This window comes from Oncorhynchus kisutch, linkage group LG15, assembly GCF_002021735.2.
Source record: "Oncorhynchus kisutch isolate 150728-3 linkage group LG15, Okis_V2, whole genome shotgun sequence".
Lineage (NCBI taxonomy): Eukaryota > Metazoa > Chordata > Actinopteri > Salmoniformes > Salmonidae > Oncorhynchus > Oncorhynchus kisutch.
In genome coordinates, this window is record NC_034188.2 from 50,812,173 (window position 1) to 50,831,692 (window position 19,520).

Sequence of the window (19,520 nt, forward strand, 5' to 3'; positions counted from 1 at the left end):
TGCAGCCAGTGAGCTCTGGACCACGTCCAGCGTCTGACAGGAGGGGAGGAGGGTCGCCCCTCCCCGGGATGGAGCAAAGCGGCTGTGGGTTTCACACTGTTCACCTCCCAATACTTCACAAGCAGTGAGCCGATCCATCTGGAGGAGGGGAAAGGGGGGGGGGGGTAGTTCCTTTCAACACACAGGAATGCGGGATCGAGAAAGCTGTTGAGTTGGTTTGACCCCCACATTCACGACGTGAGGAATGACCCGTTGCCGAGCACACTGACTGCTGCGAGCTCAGAGGCGCAGTAGCTCTCTGCGTAACATCTGGCGATCAGAAACACATGTGGGCTGCATCACAGGCCGGGTGTGAATTGACAAGGTGGTGCAGTGGTTTTGCCAGTAAGGGATGTGGATCTGCCCCATGAATAGCCTTCTCCTCATGCCCTTCTATCACAGGCCTGTGTGTCTCATTGGGACTATATAGGTACTCGAGGCCTACAGCCAAATCTGGTTTGTTCTGGTTTCATCAAGGGACCACTGGCTTCCTTCCTTGGCTCAAATGTCTATCTAGAGGCAATTTGTGATTGAAAGAGATTCTGACCAATGAAAGGATGTCACAGTCCCCCTCTGCTCTCCCCTTGTCTTTGTGCATAGACTCAGAGCAATAGGTCCTCAGAACACTAGCAGAGGAGGAACAAGGAAATGTGGTTGATTTTCAAAACCCAATCATGTGACAGAGGTGCTGCTTGGTCTGTTTATTACAGGTGTCATCACGTCTTCAGACAATGTCAAACATTTTACAGACTGTTGTTTAAATGCTTCCATTTAAATAGAGGGAAAAGCAAAATGCTGGAAAGATACTCAAAATACTCAACTCATAACAGGAGAACACCTGCAAAGCCCTCGTCCAAAAGGCACTGGAAATCAACTGCTTTAACATTAGCCGTTCTTTTAAAAAAAACACACACCTCCAGCAAAGACATCTGTGTTCGACGATGACATTGTGTTCTTGTTACACGATTCAGTAGAATACAATACACAGAGCCTTGATATGTGGCATTTCTTGAGCTTATGACTGCGTCATTACAACACTGTGTTTTTGTATGTGTAGTACACCAAAAGCCACCATAACTTGCTGTACCAAAGCTACTATAAGGGACGCAGGTTTTAGGTGTATTACGGTACTGTACATGTGGCTTTGTAGAGAACAGATATCTGAAATATTTTCAAGGTTAAATACACCATATGTGGTTGCTATTTAAATACCTAATGTGACTTGTTAAGTTAGATTTACCATTTAATGGAATCACTTTGATGACAACGCTTTTCTGAATTTTCTTCATCTCTGCAAAGGAAATGTACAACAAAAAGTTATCTTTAAATAATAATGATAGTAGTACATTCAAACAATAGCATAATAATTCCTCTGTATTATTGTTGTGGTTTAAAAAATATATATCTCATGACGGGAAGATTCATGTCTGTCTGTCTGCGAAAAATCCATATCTATTCAGTCTGCGAGGAGTGTGCGTCAACGTCTCTCTTGATGAGAGGTCAGTAGCTGTCCGTTGGCCCAGACAAGTTAGCCGAGTTAGTTTGAGGATGATGTCAACTGATGCAAAGGCTATATGTATCATCCTCCTCATATGGGCCACATGACAGCTTTCTCTGTACTATAAGCCACTCTTGATATCCAACCATACAGATAGTATACTCTGGCACTGATATCTTCATCTCTTGCCAGTCCCCTTCCACTCCACTGATTGAGTGCGTCTCCTTTACAGATTGATGCTGGAAGGAGGTGAGCGACACACTAAGCACGGAGAGACACAGACACAGACACGTTACAGACATGTAGAGGGCTGGCGAGGGAGCACTGAACAAGCACAGGGCTGTCAGCGAGTGGAGTGCTATTGAAGGAGAGGAGGTGGGGCTAATGGGAGGATTCTCTTCTCCTCTACTCCTGGCTGTCATTCCCCTCTTCTCCTGTCAGCAGCATCCTCTTCCCCTACCGGGATGTGGAAGACTGCTTCGTTATTTCTCTCCCTCTCCGTCGTTCCCTCTGTCTTCTCTTCATACTCTCACTGTGTGGTACTTTTGAAGCACTGCACTGTGTGTCCTAAGGGGGCTCCTCTGTCTCTGTTTTTCCTCTCTCTCTCTCTCTCTCTCTCTCTCTTTCCATCGCTCTCCCTCTCTCTTTCTTCTCCGCTCTTTCTACTCCTCTTTATTTCCACTACCGACAGCTGTGGCCCTCCGACACCATGCACTTCTTAGAAAGCACTTGTTCCTGCTGGATTGGGTTCTACATTCCCGTCTCTTCTCTTCCTGCCTCATCCATCTCTCCGGTCCCCCGCTAGTCCTAGTATTTGCATCCCTCCGCCACAAGATCCAGGTCCTCTTGTTTCACGTGGTCCTGCTGGGCTGGGTTCTGTCCTTGCCCTCTGTCTTTACGCCATCAATCTCTCCTTCCATCTCTCTCCTCCCTCCCGCTCTTTTGTTTCCCGTCACCGGCATCCACAGCCCTCCACCACCATGTCCTGGTAGTTTTTGAGCACCACGCGGTCCTGCGGATCCAGGTAGAGCATGGCGATGGGGCTGAGGGCGGTGGGCACGCAGCAGGCCCGCGGCACGGCTCCGTTCACCGAGTTCACCAGCGTCTGCACCATGGCGTGGCTGGATGAGTTCATGTGGTCGGCGAGCGGGAAGCGACACTCCCCCAGGCAGAAGAAGGCGTCGTAGCCGCTAGGCGCCACGATCCACTTGTTCCAGCCCACGTCTTTGAAGTCCACGTAGAGCGGGTGGCGGCGGCAGCGGGTGCGGGACAGACGCTTCAGCTTTGCTGCGCGGCCACCATTACGCTTCACTCTTCCACCCTCGTCCCAGCTACCGCCCCAGCCAGGGCTGGCACTCCGGTCCCTGTCCCTCTCCCTGTCCTTGTTTCTGTCCCTTCCCCGGTTGCTGCTGCTACTCCTGCCCCTTTCTCTGGCCCCCTTCCTCCCCCTCATCCTCTGGGCAGTGCCAGAGGTTCTCCGGACATGGGCGGCTAGTGCCTCCCCACGCCCGTCATGGCTGTAAGTAACCAGCAGGGGTCTCTCTCGTGCCCAGCTGTGTTCGTCCTGTCCCAGAGATCTGCGCACCCTCAGGTGTCCCACTCTTCGTCCTTCCTCCCCAGTGGAAGGTGGTAGATGGTCAGGGGGGGTGAGGAGGGTGGTGTTACCCAGAGGGGTCACCTCCAGGAGGAAGGCCAGGCTCCCAGTCTGAGCATGGGCCCCCAGGAAGAGTTCGGTGCTGAGGCTGAATGCCTCCCAGGAGACAGCTGGCTTGGTGTTGGGGGCCCGTGTGAGGACCCGTGACTCCAGCAGAGTGGGCTCAGACTCAGAGTCCCCAGGGTTTCCAGAGAGGAACAGGCTGACCCTGTGGGCCCCAGGGCCCGGGCTGGGTCCACCACCCCGGAAGAAACGTAGCTCTGCAGACACCACACGCTCATCCTGGGGGATGGACGACACGTTGAAGGAGATGGGGACCCTGTTGTTGCTCGCGGTGGTCTGCCTCTTTTCAAGGGGGAGTGAGGGACTGGTAGACTCTGAGAGAGGGAGGGAGGGAGGGAGGGAGGGAGGGAGGGAGGGAGGGAGGGAGGGAGGGAGGGAGGGAGGGAGGGAGGGAGGGAGGGAGGGAGGGAGGGAGGGAGGGAGGGAGGGAGAGTTTAAGATAGTTCAGAGAAGAAGGTTCGATTTGTAAAACAAAACTGATGTTCTCTGCAGTTCCATGGTCTCTCTTGTAGGATTTCCTATATCAAACATTGTAATCTCACAATGTCGAATACAAGGTAAATTGACCTGTCAACCCTTAACTTTAAATGTCAGACACATTGAGTGCCATAAACAGCTAGATAAGCTTTTCATTGAACACACTAGCATCAGAATAGGACCTCCACTTGTTGCTGGTTAGCTTGTGACTGTTATGGAAACATCCACGTTATCAAATGGAAAATAGAGGGTCTGACTTTGGAGCCTACTGACTGCCAAGGTGGAGTCATAACAGAAACAGACTGGGTATCACAGCCCTGTCGCCATCAATGCCATCTAACCCGGACTGAAACTACAAATGGGATGTGTAGAACAGTGTCCATTAAAAAACATGTTGTGGAACTGATCCCAATCAGTGGCAGGACAAGGTAGAACAGCGTTGCAAACTATCCACACAGAGCCTCAGATTAGGAGTGCTGATCCAGGATCTGTCCGTATGATCTTATTCATTATGATCTTAAAGGCTAAACTAAATTCAGACGCTTTGGGGATATTGGGCCCAGACCACATGTGTAATGTTACCTGTGTGGTGGAAGCTGCGCACGGTGTTGGCCTCCTGGACATGCTGGCTGGGGTAGCTGAAGTGTGGATCCTGGACTAGGTGGTACTGCTGGGAGTGGAAGCGATAGAGGTCCACTATGTACTGTGGGACGGGGGCACCTGGCCGGGGGTTGGGGTGGGACTGCAGGCCCAGGCGGCTCAGCAGCAAGTTCTGGATGGTCTGGGCCAGGCTAGGGTCCAGGGGGGTTGGTGATGACGATAACAACGACGACACACTACCATCGGGCTCGGTGGCTCCGCCCTGGCGACCAGACGAGGCTTGAGGTAGCAGCAGGACCATCAGGACCAAGAGGTTAGCAGGGAACATGGTGGATCTGCATGAAGGGAGAGAGGGGGAGGAGTGGGGGAGGAGAGGGTGAGGAGAGGAGTGAAGTTAGGGTTTATTTCAGGGAGAAGAGGAAACGGAACGCTTAAGTCGTTCACTTCTTGACGCTTCCAGTGGTGCTCTTTAAAGTCCCATGTTGTTCATTGAAATTCCTATACCATATGTTTAACGTCTTTCAGTAAATTGGAGTGTGGGGGTTTGAAACACCACTACTCATAGCTTAAATCCTTCGAGAGAACGTTTTATGACATTCGGGATATGTCATTAGTACTACACTCTTGTGAATGAATTGATGCATCTTGGTGACAAATGTACCTTTTTTTTTTGGTCCGAAAGACAAGTCGGGACACCTGAGAAGAGGCTGAAATACGAGACGCAAATACAGCTCTGTCTGTGCGGAGCTCATCAACTGTGAAACTGTTATGTAAGATCCACTAGCGTGCTGGGACCAAAGTTGATCATGTTGCAGGTTTGCTCGTGGGTTGGACCCAGTCGATACAATGTTGCAAGTTCGCTAGCAAAAGTTCAAGACAGAGCGAGCCAGAGAGACAGGGACAGAGAGAGAGAGAGAGAGAGAGAGTCCTTAAAACGAACCCCAATCGACTTTCACTGGCCTTAAAACCGTGACAGGGAGGTGGGGGTGTTCGTTTCATTTGGCATCATCTTTTATTTTCATATTTACCACTGTAGCAGTACAAAACGTGCTGTTTAAACAAATAGGAGAATGGTTCAATTAGAGACCCCTCCCTCCCCCAAAGCACCCCTCACGTAATTCACACACTGCTTGTCGGGCTATCATGCAGTAAGTCTGGCGCAATATCAGGAAATGTACTGCTGAAGTCCATGTGAAGTTGTTTGCTGGATACACATGGCTGTAAAAACAGCACCACTTTGTTTTCCTTATTGTCCATTTATTGTTATGTGTTGCCAAGGACCCATCTCCTAGGAAACTCAAGCACAGGGGGATAACAGTGATTAAGCAGAGGATATATTCAGTGTGTGTGTGTGTGTACATGCGTAGGAGAACCTTAATAGAGGTCCTGATAAAAACCACCAATGAGCTATAGCCAGTTGACTTTACTGGAGAATAATAACTAGTGGAGCTACTGTACTTTGTATCTCTATTGCTCTAATTTACTTCCAACAGCTTACCTCTACAGGAGCTTCAACCAAATAATGAGACCATAGTTGCTAACTGGCCTGTCTGCTGCGCGGGGAAAAAGGCCCAGTGCTGGAGGTCATAGCGTTAACGCCCCATCCAGCCGGGTTACCACCCCAATGAGTGACTAATTACAAACTACAGGCCTTAATGGCCTTGTGCCCTCTGGAGTCAGGAACTAGAGGTCAGAGTGCGGTGTCTGACCTGTCTATTGTTCAAAGTAGGATGAAGTTGGCACTTAACTAGCGAGTCAGTTTGCCGTTAGGATTGGGGGAGGGTAAGCTGACCCTAGATTTGGTTCAAAGCATTCAAAGTTTGGAGGTTCATGTAGAGACTGAGACCTGGGCTGGGCCATGACTTCTCTCCTCTCAACCGGTCTGCTTTACCATCATCCTACAACGAAAGAAATGACAGATGTCGTCATTATTCTATGAAGAAAAGATACGTCTCGATGAATGTAAACGACGTAGAGCTCAACGTCCTAGTTTTCCCTGCAGACTTGACGGAAGTGTTTTCTAATTCTGCACTTCTGCACTCTCCCTATCTCATCTCGGTACTGAGCTGAGAATCGATTAAGTCCGACACAGCTAGATAACTGAGGCGTTTATGGCACAACGAACACATAACGACGCCCTAATGACAGCTAATCATGCTATAGTGTCAGAGTAGGGTTTACAAGAAGTTCACAGGCTGTGTGTGGGTTTGTGTGTGTGTGCGTGTGTGTATGCGTGTGAGTGAATGTGTGTGTGAGTGTGTGTGTGTGCGCGTGCATGTGAGTGTGTGTGTGTGTGTGAGCAAGAACAGACACAGTAATACCCTGGGAAAATAAGCTGTGAGCGTGGGACTCTGCTCACTAGCCATTAACTCAGGCAGCCCCACCCAAAGTAATGTCCTTCCGCCCGATGCCTCTCCACTTGAGGCAACGCTACAGGACAATTAGAGTACGATTAGAGATTAGAGAGCCACAACTGTACAGCCTTTCCCGTGGCGTCCCAAGGCTTGTAAACTAGATTGAGGTGGTGGTTGTGGGGGGGAGTCAGAGGATACCCTGCCATACATCCATCTACAGTACGTCCCCCATCTCCCTGTGTTTCTCCAGCTAATCTAAACTGGGAGAGAAGCCACTAAACTCCATTTGGCCTCATTATCTGCCATCCTCTCCGTCAAACCGCCCCCCCCTCCATTCATCCTGGATGGTGACATCCCTGCATTAGCTCCCCCCCCCCCCCCCTCTCTCTCCGCTGAAATGGGACTAATCAAGTCTTCCGGGGGAGGTGAGTGGTGAGGTGGGGAGAGGGGGTGCTCTCAGACATATTAGATGATGTCTGACCCGGAGCAGACGGTAGAGTGACCCCATGCACACGAAGACGACGAGAGATTTGTGTGTGTAATCAGGCAGGGCGGTCTGCTCGCTGGCCCTCTGAACCCACAGATCAAAACAGACCAACAGAAGTGTCTCTCTTTCCGTCTCTCTACGTCTCTTCACGCTCTGTCTTTTAGTCTCTCGTTTTCTTAGTCCCTCTTTATCGCCTTCATTTGTCGCTGCATCAATCCCCCCCTTTCTGTTTATCTGTCCCCCCCCCATTCTCTCTTAGTCCCTCTCCATTTCTTTCCCCTCTATTCTCTGTATATCTCCTCTGGCGGGGAGAGGAAAGACATATGGACAAGGACAAGGGGTGATAAAGAGACAAGAGTTAAAGAGAGAGAAGTGAAGATAGACAGAGATATACAGATATATACAAAGATATACAGATATATACTCTGTATATACGCTCCCCTTCTCTCTCTTTGACTCAGTCTCTCTATCACCACTTGTCCTTTTCCATATCTCTTTCCACTGCCCCCCCCCCCTCCCCCTGTGTTCCCTGTCTCTCCATTCTTCTTTATCTGCATGTCCCTCTCTTTCCCAACCTCTGTTTTTCATTTTCTCCCTATCTTCATTTCTCTCTCCCCCCTCTCCCTTATGTTGGTATTTTTCCTAAGCCCTCTAAATGAATGGTGTTTTTGCGGAAGAGTGCTGCCGAGTGTTGCCGGGGCGAGAGGGCCCAGTGTCACCGCAGCCGGCTGATTTATCCGCGGCCGCTGTCTTCGTGTTACGCCTGGTCCCGCCACTTTCGTTTCCTGTTGTTCTTCCCGTGTTTCTTTTCCCCAGATTCCTTCTCTCCCTCTCCCTCCCTCTCTCTTGCTCTCTAACACACACACACACACACACACACACACACACACACACACACACACACACACACACACACACACACACACACACACACACACACACATTCACACACACACACACACACACACACACACACACACACACACACACACACACACACACATTCACACACACACACACACATTCACACACACACACACACAAAACATATCTGTTCCTCTTGGTATGTACATGTTTGCACTCAGTCTGCGTGGTGCGTACGCGTAAAGGTTTGTTGAAGAAGGTTGAGCGGCGGGCTGAAAGTCTGGGGCCGCCCGCGTCATTAGCTTCTTAATCGCCCCAGCTGGGATAAATTATAATACACTCTAATAAAAACCACCCAGCAGGCAACCAGGAATATTATTCTAATGATTTCATCTGTCACGCTTCGAGATAAAACATTTTTTTGTCCTCCTAGCTTCAGCCTCATACATTAAATCATAAAGCAGTGAATGCCGTGGTCATCAGAGAGTTCCATCGTGTGTTAGCGATGTATAGAGAGGGGTGAGGAACATTCCAGATGCATTTGGTGTAGGTGTGTCGGTTTCAGGTGATTATGAGAATGGTCCACACAGGTGCGTTAGTGGAGCAAGTTAGAAAGAAAAAACAAACAACGTTCTTGCGATGTGTGTAACGTGAGCTTGCACAAGTTGGTGTGAGTGAGTTGAAGATTTCCACGACATACAGTCATTATGACATGGGGCAGCCAGTCTGTGTGTGTGTGTGTGTGTGTGTGTGTGTGTGTGTGTGTGTGTGTGTGTGTGTGTGTGTGTGTGTGTGTGAATATGCGTGTGATGGACAAAAGCCAATGGATTTGAATGTTTTTTTAAGGCATAGCGCTGCGCATCCATCATGCACACGTACAATCACAACAAAAATATGCTTACACACACACACACACACACACACACACACACACACACACACACACACACACACGGAGGAGAATGCAGACAGGGTTAAGATGACAGCAGACGATGAGGCTCCCTAAGGAGAGGTGGAGTAGACCAGACACTTTCCGGCTACTGGGGAATCAACCAACTCTCTCACAACATCGCCAGAATCTGCTACTGCGAGGCACCTGACCGCAAGGCCCTTCAAAGGGTGGTGCGTACGGCCCAGTACATGATGTACTGGGCCGAGCTCTCTGCCATCCAGCACCTCTTTACCAGGCTGTATCAGAGGAAGGCCCCAAAAAATTGTCAAAGACTCCAGCCACCCAAGCCATAGGCTGTTCTCTCTGCTACCACACGGCATGTGGTACCAGTCTGGAACCAACAGGACCCTGAACAACTTCTCCCCCCTGAGCCATGAGACTGCTAAAGACGACTGCTAAAGAAGACTGCTAAAGAAGACTGCTAAAGACGACTGCTAAAGAAGTCTGCTAAAGAAGACTGTTAAAGAAGACTGCTAAAGAAGACTGCTAAAGAAGACTGCTAAAGAAGACTGCTAAAGAAGACTGTTAAAGAAGACTGCTAAAGAAGACTGTTAAAGAAGACTGCTAAAGAAGACTGCTAAATAGCTAATCAAATGGCTACCCGGACAACCTAACTCTCGTGCACTGACTGTTGGCACACTGGACCCACACACTCACACATACTTACACTCACACCCCAACACACACACACACTACATACGCCCACACACACATGCGTGCTGACACTCTCACACACACACATTTTCACACTCCAACACACCACATACACTGCTGCTACTGTCTATTATCTATCCTGTTGCCTAGTCACTTTACCCCTGCTGTACCATACTGTATGTACATAGTAACCTCAATTACCTTGTAGCCCTGCACATCGACTCGGTTCCGGTACATGTTTATAGCGTGCTATTTTGACTCGTTATTGTTCTCCGTTATTCACTGTGTTTCGTTCCTCTTGTCCCTATTTCTATTATAATGTTTTTATATAAATGTATCTTTAACTCTGCCTTGTGAGAAAAGGGCCCCGTCAGTAAGCATTTCGCCGTTGGCCTACACCTGTTGTTTGCGAAGCGTGTGACAAATAACATTTGATTTGATTTGGGACTTGAGCTACCTGGTCCTTTGGAAAGACATTAGACAGACACACAATGTACAGTATAGTAGTCACTACTGCCAGGGCTTTCGTTCCCAGGTACATTCTCACAAGAGTCTATAAGAAGCACATAAGGTGCAGAGCATCAACAAGTCAACTTAGTCTCCATTCTATTTCAACCTGAACTGTAAGTCACCCGGAAAGGCGTTCGGCTCTTGTACCTCTTCATCTAATTTCAGCTCGGACATTCACAACTGCACGCCTCCGTTTTCACACTTTTCCCCCCCTCGCCGTGATCCACACGTTTCCTTCCGAGCTACGTTCAGACGATCTGAGAGTCAGGGAGCTAAGTGACCGGCAGCAGGAGGCTATGTTTTGGTGAACAGGGGGCTCGCCGAGGGCCGAACATTGCAGAAGCATTTGGTGGAAACCGTGACATGTCCGACACGTGACATCAGAGAGTTCAAAGACTTCACGCGTCCGGTCGACACAGGACCCGAGGTGGAAAAGACAGAAACAACACTGAAAAGCTGGATTCTCCGTTAACACAGAGGAATAATTCATGCCTTTACGCTCCTACAGAGGAGTCACGTTATGTCTTCTGAAAACATAACAGTCACATTGTTCTCGGACCTTCGGCTCCCAGGCGTTTGATTTAGAGCAACACAGCATGCCAGCCTCTGCGGGCGTGTGAGCATGCGTTTGTTCTCCCTAGAGTGGCTAATGGTTTGAGCAGTGAAGTTCCCGTGGCCAGGCAAAGTTGGCTTGGCAGACATGGACAGTATATGTGTGTGTGAGAGAGTGTGTGTTTATGGGTGTGTGTGTGTGTGTGTGAGTGAGTGTGCAGTACTCACGTCCAGGCGTGGTAAGAGGTGTGCAGAGTCCATGGTTTATCCTTGAGCTCCAGTGTTACGAACCCTCGCCTCTCGCTCCCACTCGGTCGGACAGAATGGACAAAGTAGACTCTTTCCCTCTCTTTCTTTCCCTCTATCTCTGCTTCTCTCTCTCTCTCAGGTTAGCCTGTGTCTGTGTGTCCTCTGTGAGTGGGCTGTGAATGAGGACGGTGTACTCTCCATGGTTCTCCCCCTGTACTGCTGGGCTCTCCCCCCTCACTCACCCTCTCATCCTGTTGTCAGTTTCAGATAAGCGGCCTCTTAAAACATATCCACTGGCTTTCCCCTGCCTGCCTGACCTCTTCAAACAGGCAACTCCCTCTCTCTGTCGCCGACACTTCCACCTCTGCTCAGACACAGAGAGACAAATATACACGCAATTTATCTACTGTATGGACCTGCACAAGACAAATTAGTCTGGAGACTGTTCTGTAACCGGCAAAAAATTCCCTCTGGTCCCCAGCTTCCGAAATGTGCCTCTTTCCCTTCCTCTCTTTCGTTGTCTCTCATTCTCTTTTTGTCTCTCCTCCCCTTTTTCCCTTTTCCTCTCTCTCTCTCTCTCTCTCTCTCTCTCTCTCTCTCTCTCTCTCTCTCTCTCTCTTGTGCTATACAGAGAGTCCAGCTGGTAAACTCAGTGTAACTCTAATTGACTTTCCTGGTCATTTCGATCCTCCCTGATGGTGATGTCACTAAGTCAGACCACCCCCACTACCATCAAACACACACACACACACACACACACACACACACACACACACACACACACACACACACACACACACACACACACACACACACACACACACACACACACACACACACACACACACACACACACACACACACACACACACACACACACAGTTAGAGATAAGGTCAGGGTGGACTGGCTAATTATTTTCCTTCATTACTTTTACAAACCCACCCACTGATTTTCATGGACACCGTTTTCATTATCAGCTAACATGCTGAGATGATCACAGACAATACAATCTCCATGATCAATTCATTAGTATGTTACTGAATAAGACCAAACATATTCTCTTACCAGACCAATGTATGAATGGATGACTCATAGGGGAGGATAAAGTCACTACAATTTGGGGGATGTGATTGGATGGATCGAGCCAAAAAAAGGTACATTGTAATTCCCCGCCGCCTTGTTCAAGCAAGGGGCAATCGTCCTTCCAGCGGCGGCCACCAAATTGGTATTCATCGGGCAGGGCTACGAGGAAACGTCTCTTTAGCATGCATCGTCTCACATATTAGATTTCATCTGGAGATTCACTCCCGAACACACACTCAACCCAACTCCCATCAATTCACCCAGTCTGATGAATTACCCTGGGCCAGAGGGACAACACACACACCTTCCCATCTGTGAGCTCAGACAATTTACAGGACCGTTATCTAATGTTATCCGCATCATCTGAACAATTCCACTGTAATTATTTGTACTTCACAGCAGTATTTGCTTTGATCATGACGTACAGTATTTTTCCTTGTACATCTGGATTGGTGAGGACATTATTATCCAATAAGAGGCCACTAGGAAGCAACATGTGCTGTGACCATAACATGAACCAGTCCAGTCTCTCAATGAGTAGCCTACTGCATGTACCTTTCAGTGAGTAGCCTACTGTACGTGTCACGTTCACTGTCTTCAACCTCCCTGTCATAAATGAGCCAAGGTGCAGTGTGCATGTAATTCCACATCTTTAATAAAGTGAAACCTTCACAAAAAAACAGGTAAACAGAAACCGAACATGGCGCAACCATGGCACACACAAACACACAGAAAATACATAATTACCCACAAACACAGGTGGGAAAAAGGCTACCTAAGTATGATTCCCAATCAGAGACGATAGACAGCTGCCTCTGATTGGGAAACATACCCGGCCAAAAACAAAGAAATAGAAAACATAGAATGCCCACCCAAATCACACCCTGACCTAACCAAATAGAGAAATAAAAAGGCTCTCTAAGGTCAGGGCGTGAGAGTATGTACCTTTCAGTGAGTAGGCTAATGTATGTACCTTTCAGTGAGTAGGCTACGGTATGTACCTTTCAGTGAGTAGGCTACTGTATGTACCTTTCAGTGAGTAGGCTACTGTATGTACCTTTCAGTGAGTAGGCTACTGTATGTGTAAAGCGAGTAGGAGTACCGCTCCCCCTGATTCAGCTCTTACCAAGGCTCAAACCCAGGACCTCTGCCTTGCAAACACACATGACCACCCTCCTGAAGTGTCTTACCCGATTGCGCCACCGAAATTACTCCAGGCTGAGGAGTGAGTTTCATAGACTCCCTTCTGCTACATATGGAACCTTCAGTTAGAGTAGGCTACTGTAAGGACCCTTCATCACAAGAGCAGTGGTATAACTCCACTTCTGCCCCCAGGTTTCCCGTCCTCTGGAAAAGACGTCCGCTGTCCCACGTTCCCCCCTCCACATTCCGACGGGGGTGGAGGAGCTTTTAAAGTAATACCTCACCGCTCTCTTAACAAGCCGACCGGAGTCTTCCCCCCCACCACCCCCCGATCCATTTCCTGTCCACTGCACTGACTGGAGTCACATTTGGAGAAGAGGGGACAGAGACTAGGGCCCTTGATCCCTATGTACCCTTCACTTCAAATTGTTACCTATATCATCATCATGGCGTACTTTAGTTTCCAGCACACACACTTTATGTACAAATATTGTACGGTATGAACATTGTTGCCCCTTTGTGTGTGTCTGACATAGGAAAAGTCATCAAAGAAATGGGCCGTACACACAAGGGCTTAATTCTGTTATGGTTTGATGAATTGAACTTCAACACGGCTGACAACCATCCAGAGACATCGCATCCATGTCACTGCTCAATTAATCGCTGAATTAAAGACGTAATGGATTGTAGAGTCAGGTGGGACTGAAAATAGCATAGCCTAGGCGTGAAAGCAGGAAGTGAGGTGAGGAGAAGAGCAGTAAAACTGTATTGACGATGGCGTATCTTGGGTCTTAAGTGATCCTTGGCCTCAGCAATAACACAAACGGCTGAAGTGGAGCTGTTCAGCGTGAGTATAAATGCTTCTCAGGCGATAATGGGAGGATTTACGAGCCACTTTATATCTGTGACAAAGTTCCAAACTCCTTATCTGTTCCCAACTAAACATCTGTTTGTTCAGGTAACCTCATTAAACTGAGAACTGCACACACATGATGCATAACACACGTTCTTTTGATGTCACTCTGTCAGTATATGAGATGGCTGATGGTGTGCTCTAAAGCCTATTGTGCACTGGTATTTTTGTAGCGATATTGCCTGAAAAAAGTTCAATTGAAAATAGGCAACTTGTACGTACAGATGTAGGATCTTAATTTGATCACTCTTTTGTTGCTGAGAATTTTCCTGCACGGTAGGAAATGCAAATGTGTAGCGTATTCGAGGTTTAAAAGGCTTCTAAAGTTTGTCATTTTCACTTTAAAATGTCAGACTTGATTTGCCCAAACAAAAAATGTCAACACTCTAAAGAAATGTCCATTAATTATAATACACATAATAATTCACATTTCCTGTTGCTGCAAGATCATTTTCCTGCTGTAGCAAACTTTACCAAATGAATATCCTACATCTGTATCTTGTGAAATGTACCTTAATATGGTATTCAAAAATACATTGAAGATCAAATTAAAGTATTCATCTTTAATCGTTTGAAGGAAAGATAATTGGAAGTGCACACAGTTGCTATTCAAATGTTGAGAACAAATGATACTGGGTTTGGCCTCTGAAGGAATGACACTGCGAGAGAAAAAAGTGGAGTGGATGATTTGTGAGTGTTGCGTGCTGGGAAGGACAATTTGATCTTGATGTCCGAGAGTGGACTGCAGTGTGAGGGATGAGGAGGAACAGAGGAAGACTTTCACATGAAAGAATTGGGGTAACTCATGGCCCACAAAACACACACCATGCACAGACTCTCGTGCACACAAACCACACACCAATAGGCACACACTCTCACACGCACATGGTTAGACAAACACATGCTCGCATGGTCAGACAAATGCACTCACACACGCACACAAGGAGCTGATGTTTTGCATTCGCTGGTGATGAATTCCAAAGTGCATTTTTGCAGAGATAAGATTCCATTCTCCTGAGCTCACTGTTTTCAAGACAGAGTAAGGGAGAGGGAGATGGTGGCAGGAGGGGGTCACTCATGGCAACACCCCTCTGGCCTCCCTCCCCCTCGTTCATTCAGACTCCCCCTCCACCACCACCTCGCCGGGAGACTATGAGAGCCAACAGGTTTCCTCTCTGTGTCCTATTGACTGAAACCTTCCTGCCAATGCAGGACAAAACCTGCTGTACCAACACTTTCCTTTCAGGTTATGATGACTCACTTTTACTTTCTCCCTTACACACACACACCAACGCACAGAAATACGTGCACACACACGTGCATGCGCATGCACACACACACACACACACACACACACACTGACTGTCCGACATCCTGCCCCTTCCTCCCTCAGAAACACATTCCAATTATCATGCAAATGCAAGACAAGGTCGTTGAGCAGGCAAACGTGGACCAGGGTGTGTGTTGAAGATTGTGTGGGTGTGTGTATGCGTGTGGGGGAGTGTTCGTCCTTGTTATCAAGACAATAATTTATAAATGTGTACGGAGGTTAGAGGAGTGGATGTGAGAGATAAACAGGGCACGTATAAAACTCTCTCTCTCTCTCGCTCTTTCGACGTGACAGTTCACGCAGCTTTAGTATTCGGATCATAGAGTTCTGATCACGGAATTCCAAATGCTTCGTACATCTACATTTAAATGTGTCATACATCTACATTTAAATGTGTCTACCGTGTCCACAGTGTGGCCGGATTCCCCTTTCCCGCGCTATATTCAAATTGCAGCATATATTCTACAGACGGTGGAATAGGCAGAATATGATAATAACACAACACCAATTGAAGGCAGTTGTTAGCTGTAGCTAACTAGCCAGTTAACTTCTGTAGCTTTCCAGCTAGCTAGCTAGCTAGCAAGCAACGCTAAAGATATTGTAAACGGTTTAGCATATCTCTAGCCCAAAAAATATATATATTCTAAATATTAGCTAGCTAGCTAGCATTTACGAGGCCAGCTCACACGTATTTCTTCCAACACTATACTGAAAAGGTGCCTCTGTCCCAAAACACACGTTTTCTGGAGACTTGTGGGGGAGCGCTGATGTCGTCGCCCACTTTCAGTAGCCTGATTGCGTCCAGACAGAGGAGAAATCCGTATGCAATGCCTCCTTGAGTACCTCCTAAAGTGGTAAGCCAGATCTGAACACAATCAGATCACAAAGTGACTTTTGTGCATCTAGACCCGTCTTTTCAATGCGATCTTCGAGTCACGTGTAAGTGTCAAGTGTAGACACGACCTCTGTGATCCCCATGACCTCTCAGAAGCGTGGCAGTCAGACCGCACTAATTCCACCACAGGGGACTTCCCCACTAGCAGCATCCAAGCTGTCTAGAGCAAGCCAAGACTTTTTATCATCCATCTGGTCAAACTGTCTATGCAACACACACACACAAATGACTGCCTGCATAGGACAGTGATCTCTGAGAGGAGTAAAGCTTTGGCTTGATCGACTTCTCCAAAACCTGTCCACTCTCATCAACAATCGTCAGCAAAATATCTCACTGAACATTGAAATATCTGATAGCTTCTTCATTCAAGGTTATACACAGTTCTGTGTTGCCTTGACGACGACCCCAAAATTATGCCCTGTGTCTGGGGTGACAGGGCTGTGGTACTTCCCCTTCCTGTGTCTACTGTAATACATACAGCTCTGAACCAAGGTCAGCTATTTATGTTTGAGGTATTTTCAGACTTCCAAGATCAACAAACTGCATGTGTGAAGCAGTGCCAGAGAAGAGTGGGTGATGAACCATTGATACATTAGCTGTATACTTTTTAACGCAGGTGCCAACACCACCGTTGAGGCCAGACTACGTCTCCCTTCCTTGGCAAGCTGAGCACACAGTGAGTAGCGTTATCAGCAGTGGTGTGTCTTAAGAGTATTTTCAGAGTCAGTTTGACTCACCTCACCCGTAAACGTTTTTTTCCCTTGGTCCTCTGTTCCATTCTCATTTTTAAGGGTAAATGGGATATATTATATATCTATGATAATAATAGTGACACAACAATGGCGAGACAAAAAGATATTATACATTTCAATTACACAAGATTAGTATGTGCTACTTTTATATTTTGTACATTTGGGTGTGCTAGATTGTATTTTTCTGAAGCATCTCCAGATACACAGTGTGGTCTTTGGCAGACCAGGCTTCGTATACACAAAGCGTCAAAGAGTAGGAGTGCTGATCTAGGATCTGTCCATAAAATCCTATTAATTATGATCTAAAAGTCCAAACTCATGCTAGATCAGCATTCCTACCCTGAGACGCTTTGTGGAGACGGGCTCGGGACTATGTAAGCTTCGTCACCCTCCATTTCCATGGTGCCCATGATGTTTGTTCTCACAGACAACATTCAGCAGTCAGTCAGTCAGTCCGGCCATCAATGCAATCTCCCCATCTGTTTATCTGTAGTGGGAACGACAAGTACATTAGCCGTAAACATAACTGTCCTTAACAGACAACCAGGGATGAGGAGAGGGATGTTCGCATCTCTGTGTGTTTGTGTTAACTGGTATGTGTATGTCTGTCTGTGTAGCTGTATGAAACATAATTTCTCTCTCTGTGTGTGTAAGCACATGTAGAATGCGTGTTTGTGTGTGTGTGTGAGTGCTTGCATTTGCACAGCCTATGTGTACAATGTGATGCCCATGCCTCAATTCATGGAGTTGTGTGGGCATTTCCTTATAGTATATATTTGAGTAGTGTGTGTGTTTGGAGGGGCTGGAAGGAAGGCGGGGGGGTCTGTAATAACAGGAAGCTGGTCCTCTGTGTTGATATAAACCTGTCTGTTTGACGGGCCATCTGAAATAAATAAATAAGAGCCCAGAACCCAAACTAGCGGAATGTTCTTTAAAAAAAGAAACTTGAGGGCTCCCTCAAACCCAAACAGGAACACCTGCAACTCGCCCCGAGCTTGGTCCGTTGTCACGACAACCACTCGCATTGTGTGTAAACAGTTTACAGTAGAACAGGGTTGGGAGCAGGGAGAAGAATGTACAGAAGTGGGGGGGATTTGGATGAGAGAAAACAGTGTGTGTGTGTGTGTGAGAGAGAGCGAGAGAGAGAAGCACAGGTTGAAGAGTTCTTTGAGTAGGAGTGGTGGTTGGGACTGAATCAGGTGGCCTTGTAGCGGGACAAGGGAAACGCTATACAGTACCAGTCAAAAGTTTTGACACACCCACTCATTTAAGGGTTTTTCTTTATTTTGACTATTTCCTACATTTTGAAATAATAGTGAAGACATCAAAACTATGAATTAATACATATGGAATCATGTAGTAACCTAAAAAGTGTTCAACAAATGAAAATATAATTTTAGATTCTTCAAAGTAGCCACCTTTTTCCTTGATGACAGCTTTGCACACTCTTGGCATTCTCTCAACCAGCTTCATGAGGAATGTTTTTCCAACAGTCTTGAAGGAGTTCCCACATATGCTGAGCACTTGTTGGCTTTTCCTTCACTCTGCGGTCCAACTTATCCCAAACATCTCAATTTGGTTGAGGTTGGGTGATTTTGGAGGCCAGGTCATCTGATGCAGCACCATCACTCTCCTTCTTGAACAAACAGCCCTTACACAGCCTGTAGGTGTGTTTTGGGTCATTATACTGTTGAAAAACAAATGATCGTCCCAATAAGCACAAACCAGATGGGATGACATATCGCTGCAGAATGCGGTGGTAGCCATGCTGGTTAAGTGTGCCTTGAATTCTAAATAAATCACTTACAGTCTCACCAGCAAAGCACCCCCACACCATCACACCTCCTCCTCCATGCTTCACTGTGGGAACCACACATGCAGAGATCATCCGTTCACCTACTCCGTGTCTCACAAAGACACAGTGGTTGGAACCAAAACCCTCAAATTTGGACTCATCAGACCAAAGGACACATTTCCACCGGTCTAATGTCCATGAACGCCTGGTTCACGCAGTCTCCTCTGAACAGTTGATGTTGAAATGTGTCGGTTACTTGAACTCTGTGAAGCATTTATTTGGGCTGCAATTTCTGAGGCTAGTAACTCTAACGAACTTATCCTCTGCAGCAGAGGAAACTCTGGGTATTCCTTTCCTGTGGCGGTCCTCATAAGCGCTAGTTTGATCATAGTGCTTGATGGTTTTTGCGACTGCACTTGAAGAAACTTTCAAAGTTTTTAAATGTCTTAAAGTAATGATGGACTGTCGTTTCTCTTTGCTTATTTGAGCTGTTCTTGCCATAATATGGACTTGATCTTTTACCAAATAGGGCTATCTTCTGTATACCACCCCTAACTTGTCACAACACAACTGATTGGCTCAAACGCATTAAGAAGGAACATTTAACATATAACACCTGTTAAGTGAAATGCATTCCAGGTGACTTCCTCATGAA

General features: G+C 47.2%; 1 protein-coding gene across 1 annotated transcript; it reads right to left on the bottom strand.

Annotated features, from left to right (window-relative positions):
- Positions 1-723: 723 nt before the first annotated feature.
- Positions 724-11,604, bottom strand: LOC109905415 (bone morphogenetic protein 4-like). Its single transcript, XM_020502772.2, has 3 exons — positions 10,933-11,604; positions 4,314-4,666; positions 724-3,568 (listed from the first exon to the last, which is right to left on the bottom strand). Exons 2-3 carry the CDS (start codon positions 4,657-4,659, stop codon positions 2,490-2,492), a joined length of 1,425 nt encoding a protein of 474 aa, XP_020358361.1. The 5' UTR covers positions 4,660-4,666; positions 10,933-11,604; the 3' UTR covers positions 724-2,489.
- Positions 11,605-19,520: the final 7,916 nt, after the last annotated feature.

Excerpts from the sequence above, each read along its gene's own strand:
- LOC109905415 (XM_020502772.2), bottom strand. The coding sequence starts at position 4,659 with ATGTTCCCTGCTAACCTCTTGGTCCTGATGGTCCTGCTGCTACCTCAA. Across the intron at positions 3,569-4,313 it reads GCGCAGCTTCCACCACACAG|AGTCTACCAGTCCCTCACTC; the intron begins GTAACATTACAC and ends TCCCTCTCTCAG.